General features: G+C 44.0%; 1 protein-coding gene across 1 annotated transcript; it reads right to left on the reverse strand.

Annotated features, from left to right (window-relative positions):
* Positions 1 to 12,892: 12,892 nt before the first annotated feature.
* Positions 12,893 to 16,376, reverse strand: znf703 (zinc finger protein 703). The gene is made up of 2 exons (XM_056418852.1): positions 15,736 to 16,376; positions 12,893 to 15,186 (listed from the first exon to the last, which is right to left on the reverse strand). The coding sequence occupies exons 1-2, from the start codon at positions 15,997 to 15,999 to the stop codon at positions 13,678 to 13,680; spliced, it is 1,773 nt and encodes a 590-aa protein (XP_056274827.1). The 5' UTR covers positions 16,000 to 16,376; the 3' UTR covers positions 12,893 to 13,677.
* Positions 16,377 to 21,505: the final 5,129 nt, after the last annotated feature.

Below are 21,505 nucleotides of genomic sequence, written 5' to 3' on the forward strand. Positions count from 1 at the left end.
ATGTGCTCCGGTCTGCTCAGGCCAAACGACGCTTCGCTGTATACACTTACAGTGTGGTGCTGAGCTGAGCTGTGGGGGTGTGGGAAAGCGATCAGAGTACTTCAGAGGGAGCTCAGGAAGAATGAGGAAATTGCAGACAGATAGGCCTAATGGCTGCGCTGAGGGAAGAGGTTGTAGGGCCAACAGCTGCTATCCATCCATCTGGACCAGCCTGCAGAGCTGAACTGGACCGCTCCAACGGTGACGCGCTCGCCTTCCGAGGACGAGTGCACTGGGACTGTTCATCAGACCAGGGTCAATAACGACTTGCAATACATTCATCGAGTTTGTTTTGAAAAATCCCTTGAAGAGCTAATTTATTCAGAAGCAATATAAGGAAACTTCATTTATAGCTGTGGAGAATATCGAAAATAGAACAAATGGGTTTCATGATTACATTATAAATGCATTCAAAATACAAGGACATAATTCCTGCACAGATCACACTTTGGTAGTGAAAAGTAACACCAGCTCATTTCAGGAAACGGGGACATTAATTCATCTGTCAGGCTGCGAGAGATCACGTGATGCATTCTTTTCATCCATATTTTGTTGGCAAAGTTTCAGGTGGCACTCTTGTGTTTGTCTGTGGTTCTCAGGGATTTTTACTGGAAAATTACATTTATAAATTCTGAGCTGTGAAACATGAGTCATAAAGCTTTTCTATTAGAATGTTTTTGCAAAAAGTAAAGCGCTTACACATGAAAAACTTTGCTCAGGGCTTTGATCACTATGATATTATGTCGATGGATAATACATGATGTATATATACATCATGTATTATCTGTATGTATGTAATGTATTATAACCTTCCAGGATAAGACAAGATTGTGGGAAAGAAAAAGTCCCAACATACGTCATTCAACTGCATGCTTATTATCGTCATGTTATAGTTATTATATGCAAACTTTTGTACCTCTGCCAGCAAACTGTTGTTGTCACAACAGAAGTAATTACATTTTTTCCACTTGTTTGTCAGAGTTGGCTAACAGGTTTAGACAAGTTTTTGTTTCAGTTTTGAATTTTGGGTTTCGAAGTACACAGGAAATTCAACAGGAATTAAAACCTGATTTTACTTTATACTTAGATATACTACGCAGCACTATTTCTAAAGCAATATGCGTTTTTCTTTCAAAGTGTATAATAATCCTTTTTCTCTTCAAAGTGATTTTCTATTTAAAGGAAAAGTTTGATATTTTGGGAATGTGTTAGATTTAGATGAGGAGAAACAACTTTTATTTAAATATTGTAAATAATAATTTTCCAAGATGTCGGGTCAAGGTTTAGCTAACTAACCATGATGACTGGGTGCACTTAACATAGCGCTGTCTTAAAGTAAATCAACTCACTAATTAACACGGTATATCTTGTTACATAAACCAAAGTGAAGAAGTTGTGGTTTTACTGTCTGTGGCAAACTATTTCTTAGCCGTTAACTGACTTCCTGAAGTCTCTGTCATAATTAGATGAATTTTATTCTCTTTGCACTAACTCAGGCGAGTTGTTTTCAGTCATTATGCTGAGCTAAGGTAATTGGTCTTCATATTTACCGGAGTGGTATCATCTTACTCTCTGCGGGCACATTTGATTCTTCCTGTGAGTGCAAACCTTTTCCATCTTGAAAGGAACACACAGTAGTTTGATACAGAGAGAGACCCGCGGATGTTTCAAGCTTATATTTAATAACAAGCAGAGTTGTCACTTCTTTATAAAGCTCCTATTCTTTAATACAAACTGAACACATTCACTCAAACAAAGGTTTCCTTCACTTCATCCACACATGTTTTATGCTACGCCGATGATCTTCTCATCTACCTCTCGCCAAGAAAACAAGTCAGTTTATTTCCTGAAATGCTGAAACAAAAACACGTTACGACACCGTGATGTTTTTAAAGTTATAACTGCTCAGGCCTTGCCCTACAAAGAGGTGTTGTTAGTGGAGGTAATGTTATCTACAACACAGCCAGAAACATCAGTTACAGTTGAGCAATGAGAGAAATATTGCTTATTCTGTTCTAATCACATCTGTGAGGAGGGATTTTGGCAAGTGACAGATGAAAGCACAAGTACCTCTGGACAGCTGTTGGATTCATTCTGGATGTAACATCGATCCTGTTGTTGACGTTCAATCATGGAGCCATAAAATAAGAAAAAGGGCTCAGCTAACCTTCTCTGGTTTGTGTATCTGATTTGTCAGAGCGAGGGGCGAAAGAGAATTTACTCACTGCCCTCCTCTGTTGCCCGATCCCCTCCTCAGCTCCTCTGGTCATGTGGACGAAGACGCCACTGCACGTATGCATACATGCACACAAACCTCCGGTTTCACTCGCACAAGCCGGCGTCCATATGCATGCACACAAAACAGCATGAATGCGCGGACACACGCACGCACAAACACACACCCTCTAACCTCACTATGGTCTCACACAGCATGTCTGCCATAAATCAATGGGCAGGATCGTGTCTGCCAGTTAGACTAAACAAGAGCATTTGTGAGGATTTGCTCTCAGCCATTAATCATCTTGACAGCTTGAAAAACACATTTCCCCTTTAATGACTGTATTTGGATAATCAGCTCTGTTTCCCTTCCCACCCTCTCCCTCGCTCGCCCTCCTTTCACCTCCCCATTTTCTCCTCTTTTTTTTTTGCCCCAAGGGCCATCATTGACATGAGGGTAACTCACTATTAGAGGAGGAGAAGCCGGAGGAGGGACCGTGGAGGTGAGGGAGGGGTCTTTCACCATCTAAAAGTGTTCTCCGAAAAAAAGTAAAAATAATCAAGCTGCCTGTGGACATTTTTTATTTTTTTTTCACCTTCACTCAACAAACCGCGAGGCCTCTCTGCTAATATAAACGTGTGTATGTGAGAGGACACACTCACACTGACAGAGTCTTGCTGAGTTAAACACAGAGAGCTTATGGATGGACAGAGCTGCAAACATTAAACATGAACTCATGTGTAAAGCTTGTCAGGATGTTAGAAACATAAACCCACCCTGCGATGTGAACATGTGATACGAGGGTTGTCGTTTATTTTACCGTAACATGTTGCAATTGTCAGCAACCCAACCCACCTTTATTTGAAAATATCTTCAAAAGAAACGACTGAGTTTGCTTAAAATGTTGTAAAGTATAATTTGAAAGGCTGACGTGTTGTTTCAGGTGAACTCGGTGTAAAAAGGGTGGAAGCAAATACCTGACTGCATGTTTAACATGGTGGGTAAAATGGTTTCTATTCGTCTGCACTGCAGGACAGAAACTCAGAGCATCTTATTACGTTTACTGGGAAGGAATCAGGCCACCGTGTCACGCTGGACCAACAGTGTCCCTGTCAGTGTGGCACCTTAGAGAGACAAGGGGAGCCAAGCTGAAGGAGTGAAAGAAAATCTCTTCAGTTCAAACAACCTTTTCTTTGAGTTCAGCCGACAGGAAACGACTAGAAAACTGTTACGATGTTTATCGTTTGCCATTTATTTAAAACTGCAATACTGTGGCCGAAAATAATGCAATGTAGAGTGAACCAAAACAGTTCATGTTGACTGTGAGCTTAAAGATGTCAAATCACGCCACACAGTTGAGGGGAACTGCATAAATCATTAATACAGATAATAGACACTTTAAAATAAGATACTGCCCAGTCAGCATTGTCTCCCTTCAATGTGATGATGTAAAGCAGATGGACTTGCAGTGTATTGATCAGTGTATCGATGTACAGCTGTAAAATGCTTGGGAAAGTAGCATTGATTAATATTGCTAAAGTTAAAGTTGGCAATGAGTATGCTAGATTTTTTAAAATTATTCAACCAAAAAATTCAACCCAGAGTTCAGATGCTTTTTCAAAGAAAGAAGCGAACAGCGAAAGCTCCAAAAGTTGGTAAATCTAGCAAGAAAGTCGGCAAGTCAACAACACTACAGCCCGTCCATTCAGGCCACTCCGCGAAAATTATCATTTTGAACATAAACAACGATCATATCGAGCATTTTGTGGAAATGGCCGGACACACAGCTCAAATGATCTCAAACCATGGAGGGAACACTCTAGAAATGTAAGTGTTGTAAGTTGTATCAGTTGTTATGAGATCAGACCTTTCAAATAGTATGACCTCCAGATTAAAGGTAAGTATACAAGCTGCACACTGTTATGCTCGTGTGACAGGTCTTAAAATACAGGCGTGAACAACACAATGCACAGCTGATGCAAATGACACACGTCATATCTAAAGTGACGGCTCTGCTGGGAGGTTGTTTCATTCTGTGGAATGTCTGTTGCCTCGACTCCTCTCTCCTCGACTCCTCTCTCCTTACTTTTCCAGGAAAAGAATCAAGGATGCACAAACTGAAAGGCCCCTGGCATTGCACTGATATGGCTTAAAACACTGAATGGAACTTAGTCGTCCTTTTCTCTATTACAGTCGTGGCCTTTCTGATTATTACCAGACAGATCAAATTGTCTACTGTGGAAAGCAGCTTTTAATAGCGTGTTTTAGAGCTCTATAAACTAAGTACAGTTTATTTTCTTTTTTTTAAAACTAGGAAGATGAACTAAAACAAAACTTGAGACATAGCTTCCTCCTAAATAACCACTGTTCTACACAAACCCAATCATTCATAGCTGTTTTGCACCCTTACACAGCCTGAGAAACACAGCTGATGTGTGCTATTGAGTGCATGTGTACTGCAGATTGACGTGTATTACAGCAAGTATGTGTCTGGGCTGGGCTCCCACGATGTGATGACATGTGTATGATGTATGTTTGAACAGTTGTGAGACAAGTCTACGTCTGAATACCACACAGATGAGTGATCGCGGCGCGCAGACACTCTGAAGTCTCTCGGTTACCAAAACATCTCTTGTGTGTTAAGTGACTGAAGAGAGATTGCGTGACATCTGTGATATTTCCAACCCTTGGCTGGGATGTTACATTACAAGGCACACTCACATAGTTTTGTTTCTGTTTTTGCAATTCATCCTGTATCTCTTATATCTTTCCAATTTTCTCTGAATTGGTTATCATCCAGCATGTGCCTATTAATGTAATTTCTGAAAGGTACAATGTGCCTTAATAGGGCTGCATTAAACCTGCATGGAAAGTGAAGCAGTTTATGATACATAAGTGGTGATAGGCTGTGTATCTTGAACTGCAGTGCAGTGGCTAAGATGAGCCTGAGTCCGGATGTCCATCAAGAGGAGACCAGACAGGCCCACGATGCTTAAAGTGAGTACATGATGACCACAGGGCCTCCCAAATAGGAAGAAAAAAACAAGTTCAAGAGCAAGAATCCCAACCATCAGAGCTGCTCCTCATTCCCCGCCAAGGCACGTTCGTTGACGAACGCTTGTGGCATCTTCGCCGGCGATCTCTCAGCGCGGCATACAAAATGGAATCCAGCTGGAGGCGCAGTCCAAGTGCTATGAGCAGTGCACCATACTGTAATTAAAATGTTCCTTTCTCCACCGGTGGTTAGGGGTGGCGTGTCTATTAACGGTGCTCACTCACACCACTGGAACTTTGGAGAGGCCACAGCGGCTCTCTGGGAAGCTTTCCATGCGGAGGCCAAGTGAGGGTTGCCAAGGTCAGGGCTGGCTGCACATACAATCACAAGCACTACTTCTCTATCTCTGAACCGGCGGCCAGGCTCACTGTCCCTCTTTGTTACCAATCAATAGATGAATCAACCCAAAAGCAGGATTATTCATCCATCCGGGTTTTAGGTGAATATCTTTGCTGCACCACGACGTGTTAAAATATTAACATTCGCAAAAAACAAGTGTTTGAAAAGTGGGCGAAGTTTGAAATGCACAAGTTACTTTTATTGATTTACAGCACAAAATAAATATAAACTAGAGACCATTTTAAGATGCAGCGGCGTCGAATTGGACCAGACACAACAGGGTGTGTGCGTGTGTGTGTGTGTGGGGGGGGTGCCCTTGCTCGGACCACACCAATCTTCGAACTCAGCTTTCATTTTAATGTCAACAACACACCTTGAAACTCCAAGGTCTGTGACTGCATTATACAAAGTTGTGAAGTTATGGCAGTGACAACATCTGTCCACAGATAGACAGAAACATAAACACAACCCCGCCTCACGTTCTAGCTTCAGTAATATACTCTAGCTGTCTGCAGAACAACTGTCCTGGTTGTTACATAACTCTTTTAGGATCGGTGACGGTTGATGTCAAGAACTGCTTGACGGCCTAATTAAAAGGAGGCCGATCCTACCCAGCAACTGGTGTTGCAACACATTTCCGCCCTGAAGGTTAAAAAGCCTCATATTACAGTTTTTTTCAATCACTAACAAGCGCTCACCCATACTTCAGATACTTTTTCTAAACTCTTAATACAGACTCACACCTACAAAGCACAATTGGCCAAATGGATAATTTTCTTGTCAAAAGCACATATTGTTAAATATATACTAACTCTTCATTTCAAAATAGAACACATCTTTTTCTGCAGACACTAACTTTACCAAAACACTGGAAATCTGACTCAAAATTAAATTATTCTGTCAAAGAATAACTCTTGTTTTCACTTCACAAGGTCCTTCCAGTCAATCAAAGTACACCAGGTTTCAAAACACTGGCTATTGCTGACATTACAAAAACTGCATTGACTTTTATGTTTCAGTTTTACAGGTATTTGCATGCAAAACATGCAATCCACTGTTTTTACACTACATTTCTTGGTTTGGAACTGTATGTCCACATGTAATGTTCACATTCAAAAGCATTTCATTCAAAAACTAATCCGTTTTTTTCTCCTTTACTGTTTACGAAAGGAGGTACAGTATAAATACTGTAAAGTTTTACAGTATTGCTTACAGTGAACAAAATATCCATGAAACACACAAGAGCATTCTGAACAAAAAAACAACGGCAACAAGCCCAGATAAAAAGGGGGGGGGCTATTGTTCCTTTAAAAAAGTTACAGTAAATCCAAACTATTTATTATTTATTTTTTACAAATAAACTATGTTTTGGGGCAACGGCTGCAATAGATGATTGAACAACATTCGGTTAGTCAATGTCGGCGGTGTTTGTGTGATCAACATCTCAACCTGTCATAATCAAAATGTAAATTCTGATCCAAAACTTGCTAAAACATATTTCCCAAAAACATTCCAAACTCTGACCTACCATCAATCAATTGTCTGTTTATTATCAGCTGAGATATATTGTTTTAGAACTGATATCATTGCAGAAGAGGTTTTTAGACTGTATCTAAGGTTTGGAATATTGTTTTTGCCATTGTGGGATGTTGTGTGTTAACATTCGTAAATAATACAAAAACAATCCATCATTTTGTTGGGAGGTATAGCTTGTCTGTGAAGAAAATGTAAGCATTATGGAAATGTGTTCACTGACTGCATATTGTTTGAAAACGACATGAAATGTGTGAATGGTACGGCCACAAAAGACCGATGTTGTGCTACTTGTGTTTAGAGTTTTGAAAATGTGACCACTGATTGGACAAACGCTTGGTAGCGCCTGAAAAAAACTGTAAAGCTTTCCAACTATAGTTGCAATAAAATATTGGTATTTTAACCACAGCGTCGTCTCTTCAATAATTACAAGCACGGTTTACTTTGTCACAGAGCTGTCAACGTCCTTGATGACGGATTTGAGGTCACGTATAATGGCTGTTACCCAGTCACCAGCCAACAATGCTGCTTAATGCAGGTGTGGAAGTGTGGCAGCTCCCCTTCAAACTGAAAGAATGGCGTTGCAGTCATTGGATAGAATAATTGCTAAAATAATCAGAGAAATTAAGTTTTGAAGGACATGTTCACAAACAGTAAAAATATAGATGACTTTCTTTGTTAATATTTGCTTGTATGCCCAATGTGAACAGACATGAGAACAGATTTACGTTTGGTGTGTGTAAACATTTTTATTTAGTGACCCCTGAATCTAAATTTGGTGACTAGTCAAGTTAAAGAAATAGTCAAAAATGTTGGGAAATCAATCCGCTTATTCGCTTTCTTGGCGAGATGAGAAGATTGATTCTCATCTCATATCCGTCCTTTTTATAAGAAACTACAGGAAACAGAACGCTGAGCTTAGTTTAGCTTAGATTATCTTAGAGTAAAGACTGAAACAGGGAGAAACTGTTTGTTTTGTTTATGGCGTGACGTGAGAGGTGTGTGGAAGGGGCTACAGACAATCACGGACTTCAGAGGGAAACCAAAAGTGAAGAGAACCTCTCCCCTCCCCAGGCGAACTAAATACATTCTTTTTGTGACTTGGCTCTAACAAACAAGAGGTGCTGTTGGTTATCGTTTGGCAGACACAAGCTACTTCTATCCTCCTATTCCAACTCGTTATGCTAAGCTACAAGCTAACCAGCTGTTGGCTGTAGCTTCATATGAGTATTCTCAGCTAACTATTCCAAAATGCTTAACTATTTATTTGAGCTGAAAAAAATGGTAGTGCTTGTAGGCCTAACATGTAGCTCAGCGAAAGTTCAGACAGGAAGACATTGGGTACAGCTGGTTCATCCACAAGCAGTCAGTCTTGCAGCGATTACTCCATTAGCTGATTGGGGGCGGGCCCGATGAATGAACCAACCATTCAGAGGCAGCCCAGTTGGGTAAGCCTATCACAGCGTCGTTGGTAACACTTTAAAGTTGTGTTCTCTGCTGCTGTCAGTTGTCGTTTCAGCTTGCGTCATTGCGACCCTCCGCCACCCCAGGCTCCTCCAATCGGCATTACGGCGACGCTTCTTCGACACCGCCACCAGTGTCTGGACTCCATGGGGGGATTCTGCCTGATCTCTACCCCTGGTTTATCCTACTTCAGGATGGAGTCCAATCGCCAAAAAGACTTTGCACTATTGCAATAAATGATTGTTAAACTCTAAATACCCGTCTCTCCTGATTTAAATGTACTCAATATGTTAACCCACAGTTACACTGGAGGGGCCTCATGGTGTTCTCGGTCAGCCAGTATAGACACTCACCACTCTTGCTTTTCATATTACTGTAATTTTCATAATCACATAAGGACAAGAAACCTGATGTGGTTAGTTCACAGGTGGTTTCTTACCCTTACAGTTATGATGCATTGGGGAAACCAAACACACTGCATTTCTTCTTTAAATACAGTGCCTTCTAGTTTGCTTTGTCAAAACTCAATTCCACATTACTTTTATGAGAAAGCGAGCATATGTATGTGGGCTAGTAATCTGAATCCACTTGTATATGCACTTGTATACACACACTGGGTCACCCTTCTCGCCCGGGGTATCGTCTACAATCATTTAATTCCTTCTCTGACAGAAAGTAGGAACAACAGTTTGAAGTGACGTTTGCAAGCCTGGAGCACCAGTTCTGATTATCATCTTATTATTCCTCTAATCAAGGGAACATTATTGCAGGCTCTTTGTAATTGTGGGAGGAAGTCGGTCCGAACCGGCACACAGCCTTCTCGACGACCTGCACGTCTGTTATTGTTTTCACAGCGAGCATTGCACCGCGGCTGACTACAGCCGTGAAGGAGATGAGGAGTTGAAGCAGGCACGTAAAATAGTCAGTCACCGGGTTTATGTGGAGAAATAAAGCAGAGGTTGTGTGACAGGCCCTGATGAGGGATGTGTTCACGCCATCTGAGTTGCTTTAACACTGCGGTCACTGTTGGATGCCGAGGGCTCTGTATTGTGTCCCGATGTTAAACATAGAGGTGGTAGTCATGGAGTTGAGGTTAATGTTTTGTTCTGGAGACACAGAGAGAGAGAGAAAGAGAAAGACTTCTCTCTCTCTCTCTCTCTTTCTCTCTCTCTCTCTGTCCTAGCTGTCACCAGGAATGGTGAGCCGGGGTAGAGCTGGCGTCTAATTGAAGAGCAGCTCCACACCCTGTCGTCATTAATCACCGGGCCTGTCAGCCGGCTGCTCAGGACCTCACAGTGGCTCTCTGCACCGTCTCTGCACTGACGCACAGAGGGGAAAATATTAGTCCCCTCCATCACCATCACCAGCTCTACTGTGACTACTACTCCTTGTCTGATTACCACTAGCACTTTTGTTATTGTTACTATTGCCACCAGTCCACAAGCAACATTATCCATAACTAACTGTTATAAATAGTAGCTTTAAAGCTGAAAGATGGAATTTGATCGCGACATAACCAGGCTAACCCTGACTTTATGCTTAGCTATTCAAAGTCAACACACACACACACACACACACACACACGCACACAAATATATAAAATACTAATATTAACATGATTTTTTATGCTAAAACTGTTTTTTTAGATTGTTTTCTACAAAACCAATAGTATGAGCGTCGCATGCTATATGTGTAAATATTAGAGTATGTTAAAGCTAGACACTACGACTGCATTAATATACCATGATGCAATGTGGTTTAGTTACATGAGTTTGGCATGGGTTACTCTGGTTACGTGCCTTCAACCATCAGAAAGTGAAGCCGTAATTCCAGTGTGTCCGAAAAAGATGCACTGTTTCTTTATATGTTGAATGATGGTACTAGAGTAGTGCATATTATGCAATTTTGCTTCCAGTCATAGTGACTTTTTTATTATTTGAAATTAATTTCTTTCATCACATGGAAGTTTAGTTTAGGAAGAAAGGAAGGAGGAAGGTTTTGTAAAAGAAGGTGGTTCATGTTAACTGACTAACAACGTTGCTACTGAGTGACTAACAGAACCGAAAAAGAAGCGTGGGACAGAAAAATCCGTTCTGCTCTTGCTGACCACACATGTTGTGTGTTAGTTGAGAAGAATGTAACATAAAGTTCCATTGAAGCTTTTGGCAACAAAGCTGATTTGAATATTTTCCCAAATGTAAAACTCTTCCTTGGAATAATTAGGAGGTGAACTGTATTACTTGTGACGAGTGAAATTCTACTTTTTGCTGTTTGTTTGTTAGAATCTAAACATTTTAATACATCTAAACTTTAGATGTATTTAAATAAAACCCCTGCATTGGGTGAACAGTATACTGTACACCATGTCATGTTGTTTAAGTGGAATATATTTCTATTTGTGTGAGAGAAAAAAATACTTTTAATTAATTAGATTTTTTATGCATACCATTTGCATTGAATTTTTGTAATTTCTACCCACAGTGTCAGACAGAAATGTTTTGAGATGATAATAATAACACATTTTAACAAATGGATGAGAATTTAGGGGTTTAAGTCTTCCAATATTGTGCTTACTTATTTAAACTGGAACATGTTATAACGTAAGCCTCTCAGCTTCACATGTGCCATCGTCCATGGACAAAGGATTGGAGCTGCATACACATACATGCACACACAGCCTCACGCATGGGCGACATAAATGTAGTGTGTGTGTTGACTCAGCTGCGTGTGTGTGGTGTGTGTGTGCGTGTGTGTGTGTGTAGGGGAGGAAGATAGATGTTGGAGATTGATGAGCGCGGGGAAAGGGAGAATAGTGAGGCATTTGATGAACGAGTGTAAACTGGCAACGGTGGAATTAATTCCTCCTCCCCGACAAGATTGAAGGTTCTCCCCTCTGCGTGACCTCCAGTGTGAATCATCTTCAGATCCAAGCCAATGTAACCGGCTCTCTATCTACAGTTTGTAAGATGCATTTTTCACCCGATGTGTAAAAGAGGAACCTGCCTCTCACACAGATTTCACCTGTACTTCACCAACACAACTTTAGGGAGCAACACAATCCAGTGAATCTCTAGTGGCACAACTCTGCAAGTTATACAGAAATATATATAATACAGCATTAAAAAACAGAATATCCTTGACCTATTTTATCTAAACTACTTTATAAACTCCATATAATAACAAAGCAAGTCGGTCCTGTTCCAGAGAAGTGCATGGCTCGGGTTTCCGAAGAAGAAATAAGCGTATCGTCTCGAAGAGCTACGCGGAGTGGTGATCAGGGCGCCGTGACCTTGCTGGTGTGGCAGGGGCTGGATGTGGTTTGGGAGGGTCATCCATTTTGTTAATGGTCCTGTCAAGTGACACCTGTGATCGCCTTTCCCCTGTCTGGAGTGCTAATGAACCACGAGAGCAGAGGAGTCTGGGAGTCGGGGTCAATAGCCGCCTCAGAGACTGCAGCCTCTTCGCTCTGTGCCACCTCCTGACAGCCAGATAGAGTGGAGACACAGGAACATTATCGAGGCCGAAAGGCTCTAATGGCACCGGTGAGGCTATGAGATAGACCGACTGCTTCTCCTCGAATTAGTATCTAACTGCTCCGAGTAGAGAACGCTGACATCAGTTAAACCACAGCGCAGCAGAGAGCAGCAAGAAAATGGCTCTTCACATCAGGACGGGAGGCCTCCATGTTTGCGGTTCCTGTAAGAGAGCCCGCTCTCCTCAGGGGAGATGTCAAGACTTTGATGAATATTTCTCTATTAACCGCCTCCCATTGTCAGGCCTGGCCTTTGTGCTGCAGACCAATCCGTCAGACCGTTAGGGGATCCTGGGTCGACACCTCCCTCAGGTCATTATTGAAGTCCTAGTGACCGGATGGCCACTCCACACAGCCAGCCACTCTGCTGAGGAGGCTGTTTTCAGGCCTCAAAAAAACAAGAATCAGCAATTAAAAGCTGCACTCCCAACAACAAAAGCAATGTGGGTTATGGAGAGAGGAGGAGGGATGGAGGTCCTCGGAGGCCAGCTAACAGGGTTAATGTGACCCACCATGCCCTCTTTGGGACAGCCCTGTCAACTGATATGAGCCATGAGTTATTACACACAGCCACATATAGCGTGGCTAGAACAGCCTTAATGATAGATAGACCTAGATAAGTGAAGGCGAGATTTACTCCATCCTCTAACACGTTGACAAAAAAGCTACTTCATGGCATTATTTAAAGCTAACAATAAGGAAGAAAACAAGGTAAAATGCAATCATGTATCATTTATTTAACAAAATAAGACTGTTTCTTGTTGGTTGGATAGCACAGCCACCATGAATTGTTTTTATTTATGTTGTCTTTTCTAATCTTTGTACCATTTGCGTCAGTGACGCCAACTTGCCCCCCAAGTAAGCGTGAACACATATTACATCTTTGCATATTTACAAATAAAAATAAGTCTGAATAAGAAGCAGAAATAAAATACCAACGCAAGAAAGGACAGAAGATGAAAAGAGGTTCCCAGAATAAAGCTTCACAGTCCATCTTCATCGTGGTGCAAGGTTTTTATTTTTAGAGTGTATGATAGGCAGAATGGTATTATACTTATATCATTCTCTTTCAGTTAGAATATTTAAGAACAATTTATTCGGACCCCCCCCCCCCCACCTCGCAGAGTTGAATACCAAGCGCTTGAGTGAAAAATAAATACAGACTTTCAGTTCTGGGAGACAGATTTAGAGAAAAACTAAAATAAAAAACAAAATCAAGACTGTTGTAATATTTCCACAATTCCATTATTTTCCAGCTCTGCCGTCTTTAAATCACTAAAGTCTGTTGGTTCTGCAGCCAATCCATCACGGGGTCTTGTGCCTTCGGAGCGCCAGTCACAATCCTGAGGCTAACAGGTGGTATTCCTGGCAGGCAGGCCATCAGGCACGACGCCCTGTACAGGTGACGACCCCGATCTCAAGAATCCATCTTCGGAGACCCTCCGGAGAGTCCAAGCTGGTGCCTGCAGTCCGTGGGCGCCAACACTCTTTCTGATATCACTGGTATCCAAGGGCTGAGGCCGAGCCCAGTCGCTGACTGTAGAGGGCATAGGGGGAGTAATAGGCCGAGGCGGAGGGGAGGCTGGTCATAGGAAGTCCTGGTGCTCCTTGCAGGTGGGATTTACTGTAGGGGTGGTAGCGAGCCAGGCCCAAGCCAGGAGAGCCTCTGAGGGAGAAGGAGCTGGGCAGGGTACCCTGGCTGCTGTGTGGGGGCAGGTGGAGGTGACAAGAGGCTGTTGATGAAACTGATGAGGGGTAGCCTGACAACAGCTTGCTGTCCATCATACCATGCAGGGCTGTGTGGGTACGCAGGTGGGCCAGAAGCTCCTCTGACGTGGCAAACCGTTTGTCACAGGGACCACCGACAGACACCCAGTTACAGGCGTGAGGCTGCGGTTCGTTGGGGAGCATGAAACCGTAGGTGTAGAGCGGGTGGGATAGGCTGGGGGCGGTGGAGGAAGACAAGGAGCTGGGGTGCAGGGAATGGAGGTGGTGGGAGGGGTAAACCAGAGGAAAACCAGACTTGAGGCTGGAGGGATCGTGGACGCAGGTGGAGCAGTTACTTCCTCCGAGGTGGGGTGCATTGTGGTAAGTCAGACAATACGGGTCCCGGCATAAGCCCTGCATCAGGGATGGAGGTGAGGCTCCAGTGAGCGGGCTGGAGCTGGGGTGCTTCCCAGAAAGTCCTAACCCCAAACTAGACTTGGAGTGATCCAACCCAGAAACAAACTGGGAGGGGTAGCCAGCGTAGGCCCCCACTATGGAGCCGTGGTAGCCCATGGCAGCGGGAGGCAAAGGGAAGACAGAATGTCCTGGTTTAAAAGGAGAGACGGGGGCAATGTGCCCGGAGCCCAGGCCCGTCTGTGAGGAGACCTGTGGGTCGGCCTTGCTCTCTGGCCGCGGGCTGCTGGCAGAGCTGGCATTGCTGGAGTTGGCGCTGGCCCGTATGTGGCTGGAGTTGGCTAACTGCGCCCCATCCATCCCTGACTTAGCTGCATCTGAGTCTTTTTTGCCAGCGCTGTTGTTATTACTGTCCAGGCTGGACTGCTCTGCGCTCCCAGTTTTGCTGTCCATGTGCGAGGCCTGGGAGTGTGACAGGGGCTGCGTGGAGGGGGAATGGCTTTGTCTGTGGGTCTGGCTCTGAGTGTGCAGGGGAGGAGGGCTGGAGCTGGGTGACTGAGAATGGGGAGGAAAGGATGGACATGAAGCAGTGCCACTGCTGGAGCTTCCATTTGGCACCCTGAAAGCTGCTTTATCTGAAGGCCCCTTTGTCCCAGGAATGTCCTTACGAGAGTCGCCTGATGACTTGGAGTAAGGCTTGAAGCTGGACTTGTCTTCCAGGGACTGGTGCTGCTCTCCGGACTTGGAGGATCGGCTTGACGATTCCTTGTCTCCCACACCGCCCGAGGAGAGGGAGGCCAGCTTGGAAGAGGAGGGGGGATCTGGTTTGCCAATTTGAGAGCAGGTCTGGGCCAGCAGAGCCAAAGGACTCTTCTTGGCATCCAGCTGAGAAGGAAAAAAGAGAGCAAGACGGTGAACACATGTTTGTTTACACTTTGATTTAATTAAAGAATCTTTAGACATATCAACTCAATTGTGATTTAAAATATGCAATCATTAAAATGATGTTCTAAATACATATTTTAACTGGCCAAACAGTGTACTAAGTATATAAACAAGAAAATTCCACATATGCCCTGAATTGTGAATGTTTATCTGATGTGAACAAAGGATGTCACAGTAAGCAAAGTTGAAGTTTAAGAAGAAGAAAAAAGAAAAGATGAAAAAGAGAAGATTTCATTATAATATATTGGTCAAATGAACAGGTAATATTAATTTTAAAACGGTTTATTTACTGCAAAAATTGACATTTGGAACTATTTTGCTTGCCAACAAAACGCTGTGCGTAAAATGGCGCATATGCTGGCATTTTTGTCGAGAGTAGCACTCAAACCCACGACGTGGAATTATATTAGCTGATTAATATAAATGAAGAAAAGCAACGTCAGATGAATAAAACAGTCTTTGGACGCAAATTTGATTTTATGAACTTACTTCAATGCTGACTGGCGCGGACGTGAGTGGCTGGAGATACTCCGGGTGCAGCAAGTGGCCGCTGTGCGCTGTCAACATCTTTACGATCCGGAGAGGAAGCCTTTTAGCCTGACGCAAGGGATCCCTCAGAGGACAAGAAGTGGGTATGGAAACGGACGGTCTCTCCGCTCCTGTCCGGTGATGATCACCGGTGGCGTCGGCGACGCTGCGCTCCGGGGACTGTCTGCGTAAAAGCGGTTCAGGTCCACCGGGGGGATCTCTCATCTGGATCGGGGCTCGTGGAAGGATGACGGCATGTAACGAGTTGACGCAGGGTTGAAGATCATTTATAAGCACGTGTCATGTTTGTAAATTCAATAGACGAGAGTGCAGTAATCCGGAAGGACGTGTAGCTGCGCAGTGCGCGTCCCCCGCGTCGGACCCAAGCTGTCTCTAAAGAGGAACAAATTGCCCAAATGTCATCCTCTATCGGGCTCTTCAATATCACCCGCTAATTATTCCTGAATATCCCTTCATCCAGTATTGCAAAAGAAAGAGTCGAGCCAGAAAAGAGAAAAAACAAAACACCATAGGTCGTTACTGCTCATCAAAATACGGAGTGGAAGTAGAAGGAATATCCCCGCAGAGGCTGGAGTGTGTGTGACGACCCTCCTCCGTGTGTATCTCTGTCCCTCTGCAGCAGTCTCTCTCACAGTACCTCACTTCTTTCACATACTAACGACTTGAGGGGAGGGATTTCAAAGCAATGTGCCGCCGTCCAATCACAAGTGTCTGCATGCATAAGCAGGGGCGGGGTGATATGAAGAGGCGTGGTTTGTGATCTGGCCTCACCCTCATAACCGGGCAGTAATGTGGCCTATGGGTGGAAATCTGTGTCAGTGATCTCCATAAGCCACACGCAAACTATGCCAAATATAAATACTGTATCACGGATGTGACATTATACACAGTGTGATAAAAGACTCGTAACCCTGGTAAGCCTCAACTATGGAGAATTGACTGTCTGTCTCCACATTAAATACAATAAAAATATCCTACTGTTCATGAACCAGAATGTCTGGTATGTTAATTACTACTTTATTGCATTATAATTGTAGCTGCTACTGGGACTGAATACATTCTCCGAAATTAAAACTAATTGGCACAATTTAATTGTTCATGTATTTTACTGTGACAGTGACTGTCAGTTCGAACAGAAGAACAAAGCGTAGGAAACAAAAAGTAACTTAATTTAACTTCACATAAAGTACAACAACGTGATCCTAACAGGGATTTCCAACCTCGTTACAACTCCTCTGGCTCGACTTGAACTACCCGATTCATAATCAGAGATATTACAACACTGTCTGTAAAAAGTGGAGTCATGGATCATTGATTATTGGCTTGAGAGAACAGAGCAAGGCTTTCTTCTGAGGTTTAATAGGTAAACCTGTTTAACATTTCACAATGCAGGCTGGCCTTATCAAACCGCTCTGCCGCCCGCCTGCTCCTTGATCATAATGGCTGCCGCCATTTATCTGTAGCTGAGAGGAGGATGAAGTCCCTTCAGCTTCACTCAACGGCGTCACTGTTTGACCTGTCATCATTAGGCTTAGTTGTCCCTCATCGCCCACGCACTGACACTCACGCTGCAATGACCTGCAGAGATCCGAGAATATGCGAAGGCAAACGTGCACGCCGCCGGGCTAAGTGCCGTACACTCTTCTTTTGAATCCGCCTGTTGGTTTAAAACAGTCAGTCAGCACCTCGGGCCGACACACATACACAGGTGACGCATAACAACTGCTTTCTCACTGCGAGATTTAAAGCTAACCCCGAGAGCTTAAAGGGGATTTAAAACATTTCTTTACAACTCGGGTATGCTAGTTAAGTTGCGCGGTTTCCGAAAGCGCCCTTGTTCATCACACAGTCATCCACTTGTTAAAAGGGCGAGTGGGTAAGTCGCTGCAGTGTGGGTGGAGTTGAATAAGGAAGAGGGGGGCGTATAAAAGGAGACCAAAGCAGAGGGCATTGGTAAAAGCCAGACAAAGGCAGCGAGAGAATGAAACAAGGGAGGGCTCAAACAACAGGGAGCAGCTCCTTTCATGTGCCCCCTTGATGTCGGCTGGTAACAGCTGTTTTGGCGTGTCGATGACTGATGGCTGTTTCCTGTTGTGGATATTTTAAGAGGGCAGCTTTCCCGTTTAAGAGGCTTCTCAGCATGTCCAGGTCCCGCTGGCCCTCGGGGCATTTCCATGCCTTTCCATGGCCGTGTCATAGCAGTGGGTTTGACTGAAACAGCAGCCAAATAAAACCCCCAGGATGAGCCTCATAGGACCCGAGGAGGAGTGAGGAGAAGCGGACCCCACATGCCCCTGCGATCCTGTGATTTATGGAGCCACTGAGGCCTGTAATGGACGCCATAGCTCTGTGGCGGGGCCTAATTCATCCCTGCGTTGAAAGGCTGATGTTTGCCTGACTCCAGAGTAAATATATAACGCTGACATTAGGCAGTTGAATTCTCCAAACCTGGCTCAAGCAAATCCTTGTCTGCTCGTTTGTCTCCTGCTCTGTTTGGAAGTGCTGAGGTGTTTTGTTGCACACACGGGGATTAACGTTGTGTAGATGCTCCGTGTGATTGTTTAATGGGGGGCTGACATTGATGTGAGCTCATGAGGGTTGTGTTTCTTTTTTTCTTCTTTTCAACTTCTACAGGCCTTCACTGGTGTCAGCCAGATTTTGACAAGGTCTGGCTGAGTGTATTACTGTACAAAGAGATGGGGAGAGGAATGATAAAAGCGCCAGAGAGGCAGAGGAGGGAAAAAAACGAGTGTAAATAACTCCTATTTAATTATCTGTGACTGACTTATGGGGTGTGTGGAATGGGAATAGAGGCCTGAGGCTGGGGCTCTGCTCTACCCCGAGTGTTTTCTCCAGCAGTAATAAAACCAAGGGAAAAAAGTGAATTAAGACAGTTTCACGGGGTGTAGCAGACATGGCATTTAGACCCAAACACTTAAGAAAAAGAGCCGCACAGGCCACATTCCGGCCAGGACAAAATGTTGAAACAAGGATTTCCTTGAGCTGAAAGGTCCACAAACAATATCCAACTTCTTGATGTATTCACACTTCCTCATTTGTCTTTCTGTGGTTGCTTCCACCTCTCACTCTGTCTTAGACATACACATACTAATCCTTTCACAGCTGAATGTGCATGCGCTCATGCGACATAATGTACCCTGTGCACGCAAACACAAAGAGACAGACCCGTACTGTGCAAGATGCCATCTTAGACGTGTGTGTTTGGGTAGTTCTCATGCAGTGTCATCTATCTGACTGTCTACACGGCATATTTGTGTGTTTGTGTGTGTGCGTGTGTCAAAGTCAGAGCTGCGGCTGACAACCTTATCTCTCCAGTTTAGGAGGGAGATTGTCTCTCTTGTCAGCTCATCACGTCTCGCAAGCTAACGCTCTTATCCACTCTGCCTACCTGTCGTCTATCTGTCTGCGTTATAATCACGCTGGGATAATCGGCTTCCCTCTCTGTTCGCAGATTGGCACTTTTGTTTCCGAAACCTACACCGTGTAGGGTTCCACCTTGTCGTCCTCGCTAAACACCTGAAACGCATTCGCAGACAGGCACGTAGGCCGCACACCACCCACACCCGTGCAACCTCAAGTCCCCCCCCCCCTCCCACTCCCCATCCCTCGAGACGCTCGGAAACAAAAGCCCCTATTGTCCTCCGCACGGAGAAGTTATCATGTGCACGGAGCGTGGAGGAGGAGGGATCAGGGGCCTGCTCTGCCAGACAGCGCCTGCCTCAAATCAGATCGTCCTACATTGTTGTGTGAAATTTCAGATGACATCAAAAGATGGTGTGGTTTTTTTTCTTCCATCGGTCTGATGACGAAGGGGGGTGATTTTGATAGAAGCACAATCAAGGTATTCAGAAGCCGGGGCCGTGACGGATCTGGTAAAAGAATGGTCAACAAGCAAAGAAAAAATAAATTCCTCACGCTTGTTCAAGTCGGTGCTGCTTCCTGCACTCACGGTCAGAGTCACCCGAACGTGTCTTCATCACCAACCTTTGTTGAGCGAGAGGCTACCGGAAAACACATTCTTTGTTTCTTTGTTTGTTTCTTTCTATGAAACAACTTTGGTCATGCAATTCAAACCACAAGACTTTTTATCACCAGAAAAAATGAAGCTGAAGTTTTGAAAAGACAAGTTGCTCAATCTTAGCTCCTCAAACGCAGCCTCACTGAGGAAGACTCTGTGGCATTTACGACCTGATAAACAACAGGAGTTACTGGAGGTCGCAGTAGCTGCAAAGTTTCAGCCAAACATAGCCGAGGGTGATGATGAAGGATGGGTCGGGCGAGGCTCAGCGGTGCATGTCAATCATCGCAACCCGCAGTGAGGCCGAGTCATGTCAGCTGCTTCCACTTTGATGTGACAAGGGATGGCGTGGCTCAATTAAAAGCCTATCAATGTGTAAGTAAATCAGCGCCCTTCAGGCTCGACACATCCAACAAACGGTTATTGAAGCGGCCCGCCCAAGCCATTAATCTCTCTGCATGAGTCAGCCAACCCTAGGTCACCGCACGGAGCAGAGGAACCTGCAACAGTGAGAGTATCACACGCAGGGAACGTCAGTTCAAGCCCAATGGAAAACCACACACGCAATGTTTTGTTGTTTTTAAAGAACAAACTTTTTTTATTGAATTAAACTAAATGCGGTAAAGCAGAATTTGGGAGTAACTTTCATGGATTTCCCCTTAAATAAATAAAAAGTTAGAGAACAGGCGGTAATGGAAAACGCATTCCAGACAAGACCTCGTGTGGCCAAAATATTTGTCTCAACAGGGTCCTTGTGGTGACAAAGCACCGTGCTTGTCCCGGGCAGTAATTCACCGGCTCAGATGAATACATGAAAGTGAAGCACTGCCATATATCATGCCCCGCCCCCCCTCCCCTACATGCCTCGCAAAGTCACACATGGCCGTTTGTTATGCGACCGTGCATTCTCACTTCGAACTCTGCGTTGAGGGCTACGGGCCAAGCTGACACTTATGAAATATTTCTCTTGCTGACCTTAGCTACTGTCTCAGCTGGGGAGATTAATCCTCTGTCGGCAGACACTGGGAGCAGAATGCAACAGTAGCCAACACACACACACACACACACACACACACACACACACTCCTTCTGGTGACAACAATACAAAGCAGTAGCAACAGCAGTAGCAACAACTCTGTTCTGGTGTAGTAGTAATAATTACAGCTTCTTGATTTATTTCAGCTTTACTTGATGGAGTGCCAGTTTAAAGGAAGGTTGGGAGAGAGTAGACGGCAATGAAAGCATATAAAGAAGCAAATATCGCACACATACCCAAATGAGCAGACAGTAATGGAATACGGCAGCTTCAGTGTAATTTAATATTCAATACAACCTCACACAGGATGTTTGGTATATTCCCAGTTTGAAAGGCTGCAAGGTCCTTTCAGATAAAGTGCTTCAAATCAACTTTAAATTGTCACATTTAAATGGAAATAGCACTGAAATAGTTGTATCTCTTATGTGGAATTCCCAACAAAATTCAAGAGGAAAATTCAAACTCGAGTCTTCAGGCTTGTTTAAACTAACCCCCATGCCATATTATGTCTGCCATCTCTCCGCCATTGTTACAATCATGGCCGCCATTTGTCTTTATTTCCCACGTTATTGGATCTTGGTGGTGCCCCGCTATTTTAATATATGTTAATAATTCAATTGATATTAATACTTTTT

This window comes from Pseudoliparis swirei, chromosome 7, assembly GCF_029220125.1.
Source record: "Pseudoliparis swirei isolate HS2019 ecotype Mariana Trench chromosome 7, NWPU_hadal_v1, whole genome shotgun sequence".
In the NCBI taxonomy this organism is placed as follows: domain Eukaryota; kingdom Metazoa; phylum Chordata; class Actinopteri; order Perciformes; family Liparidae; genus Pseudoliparis; species Pseudoliparis swirei.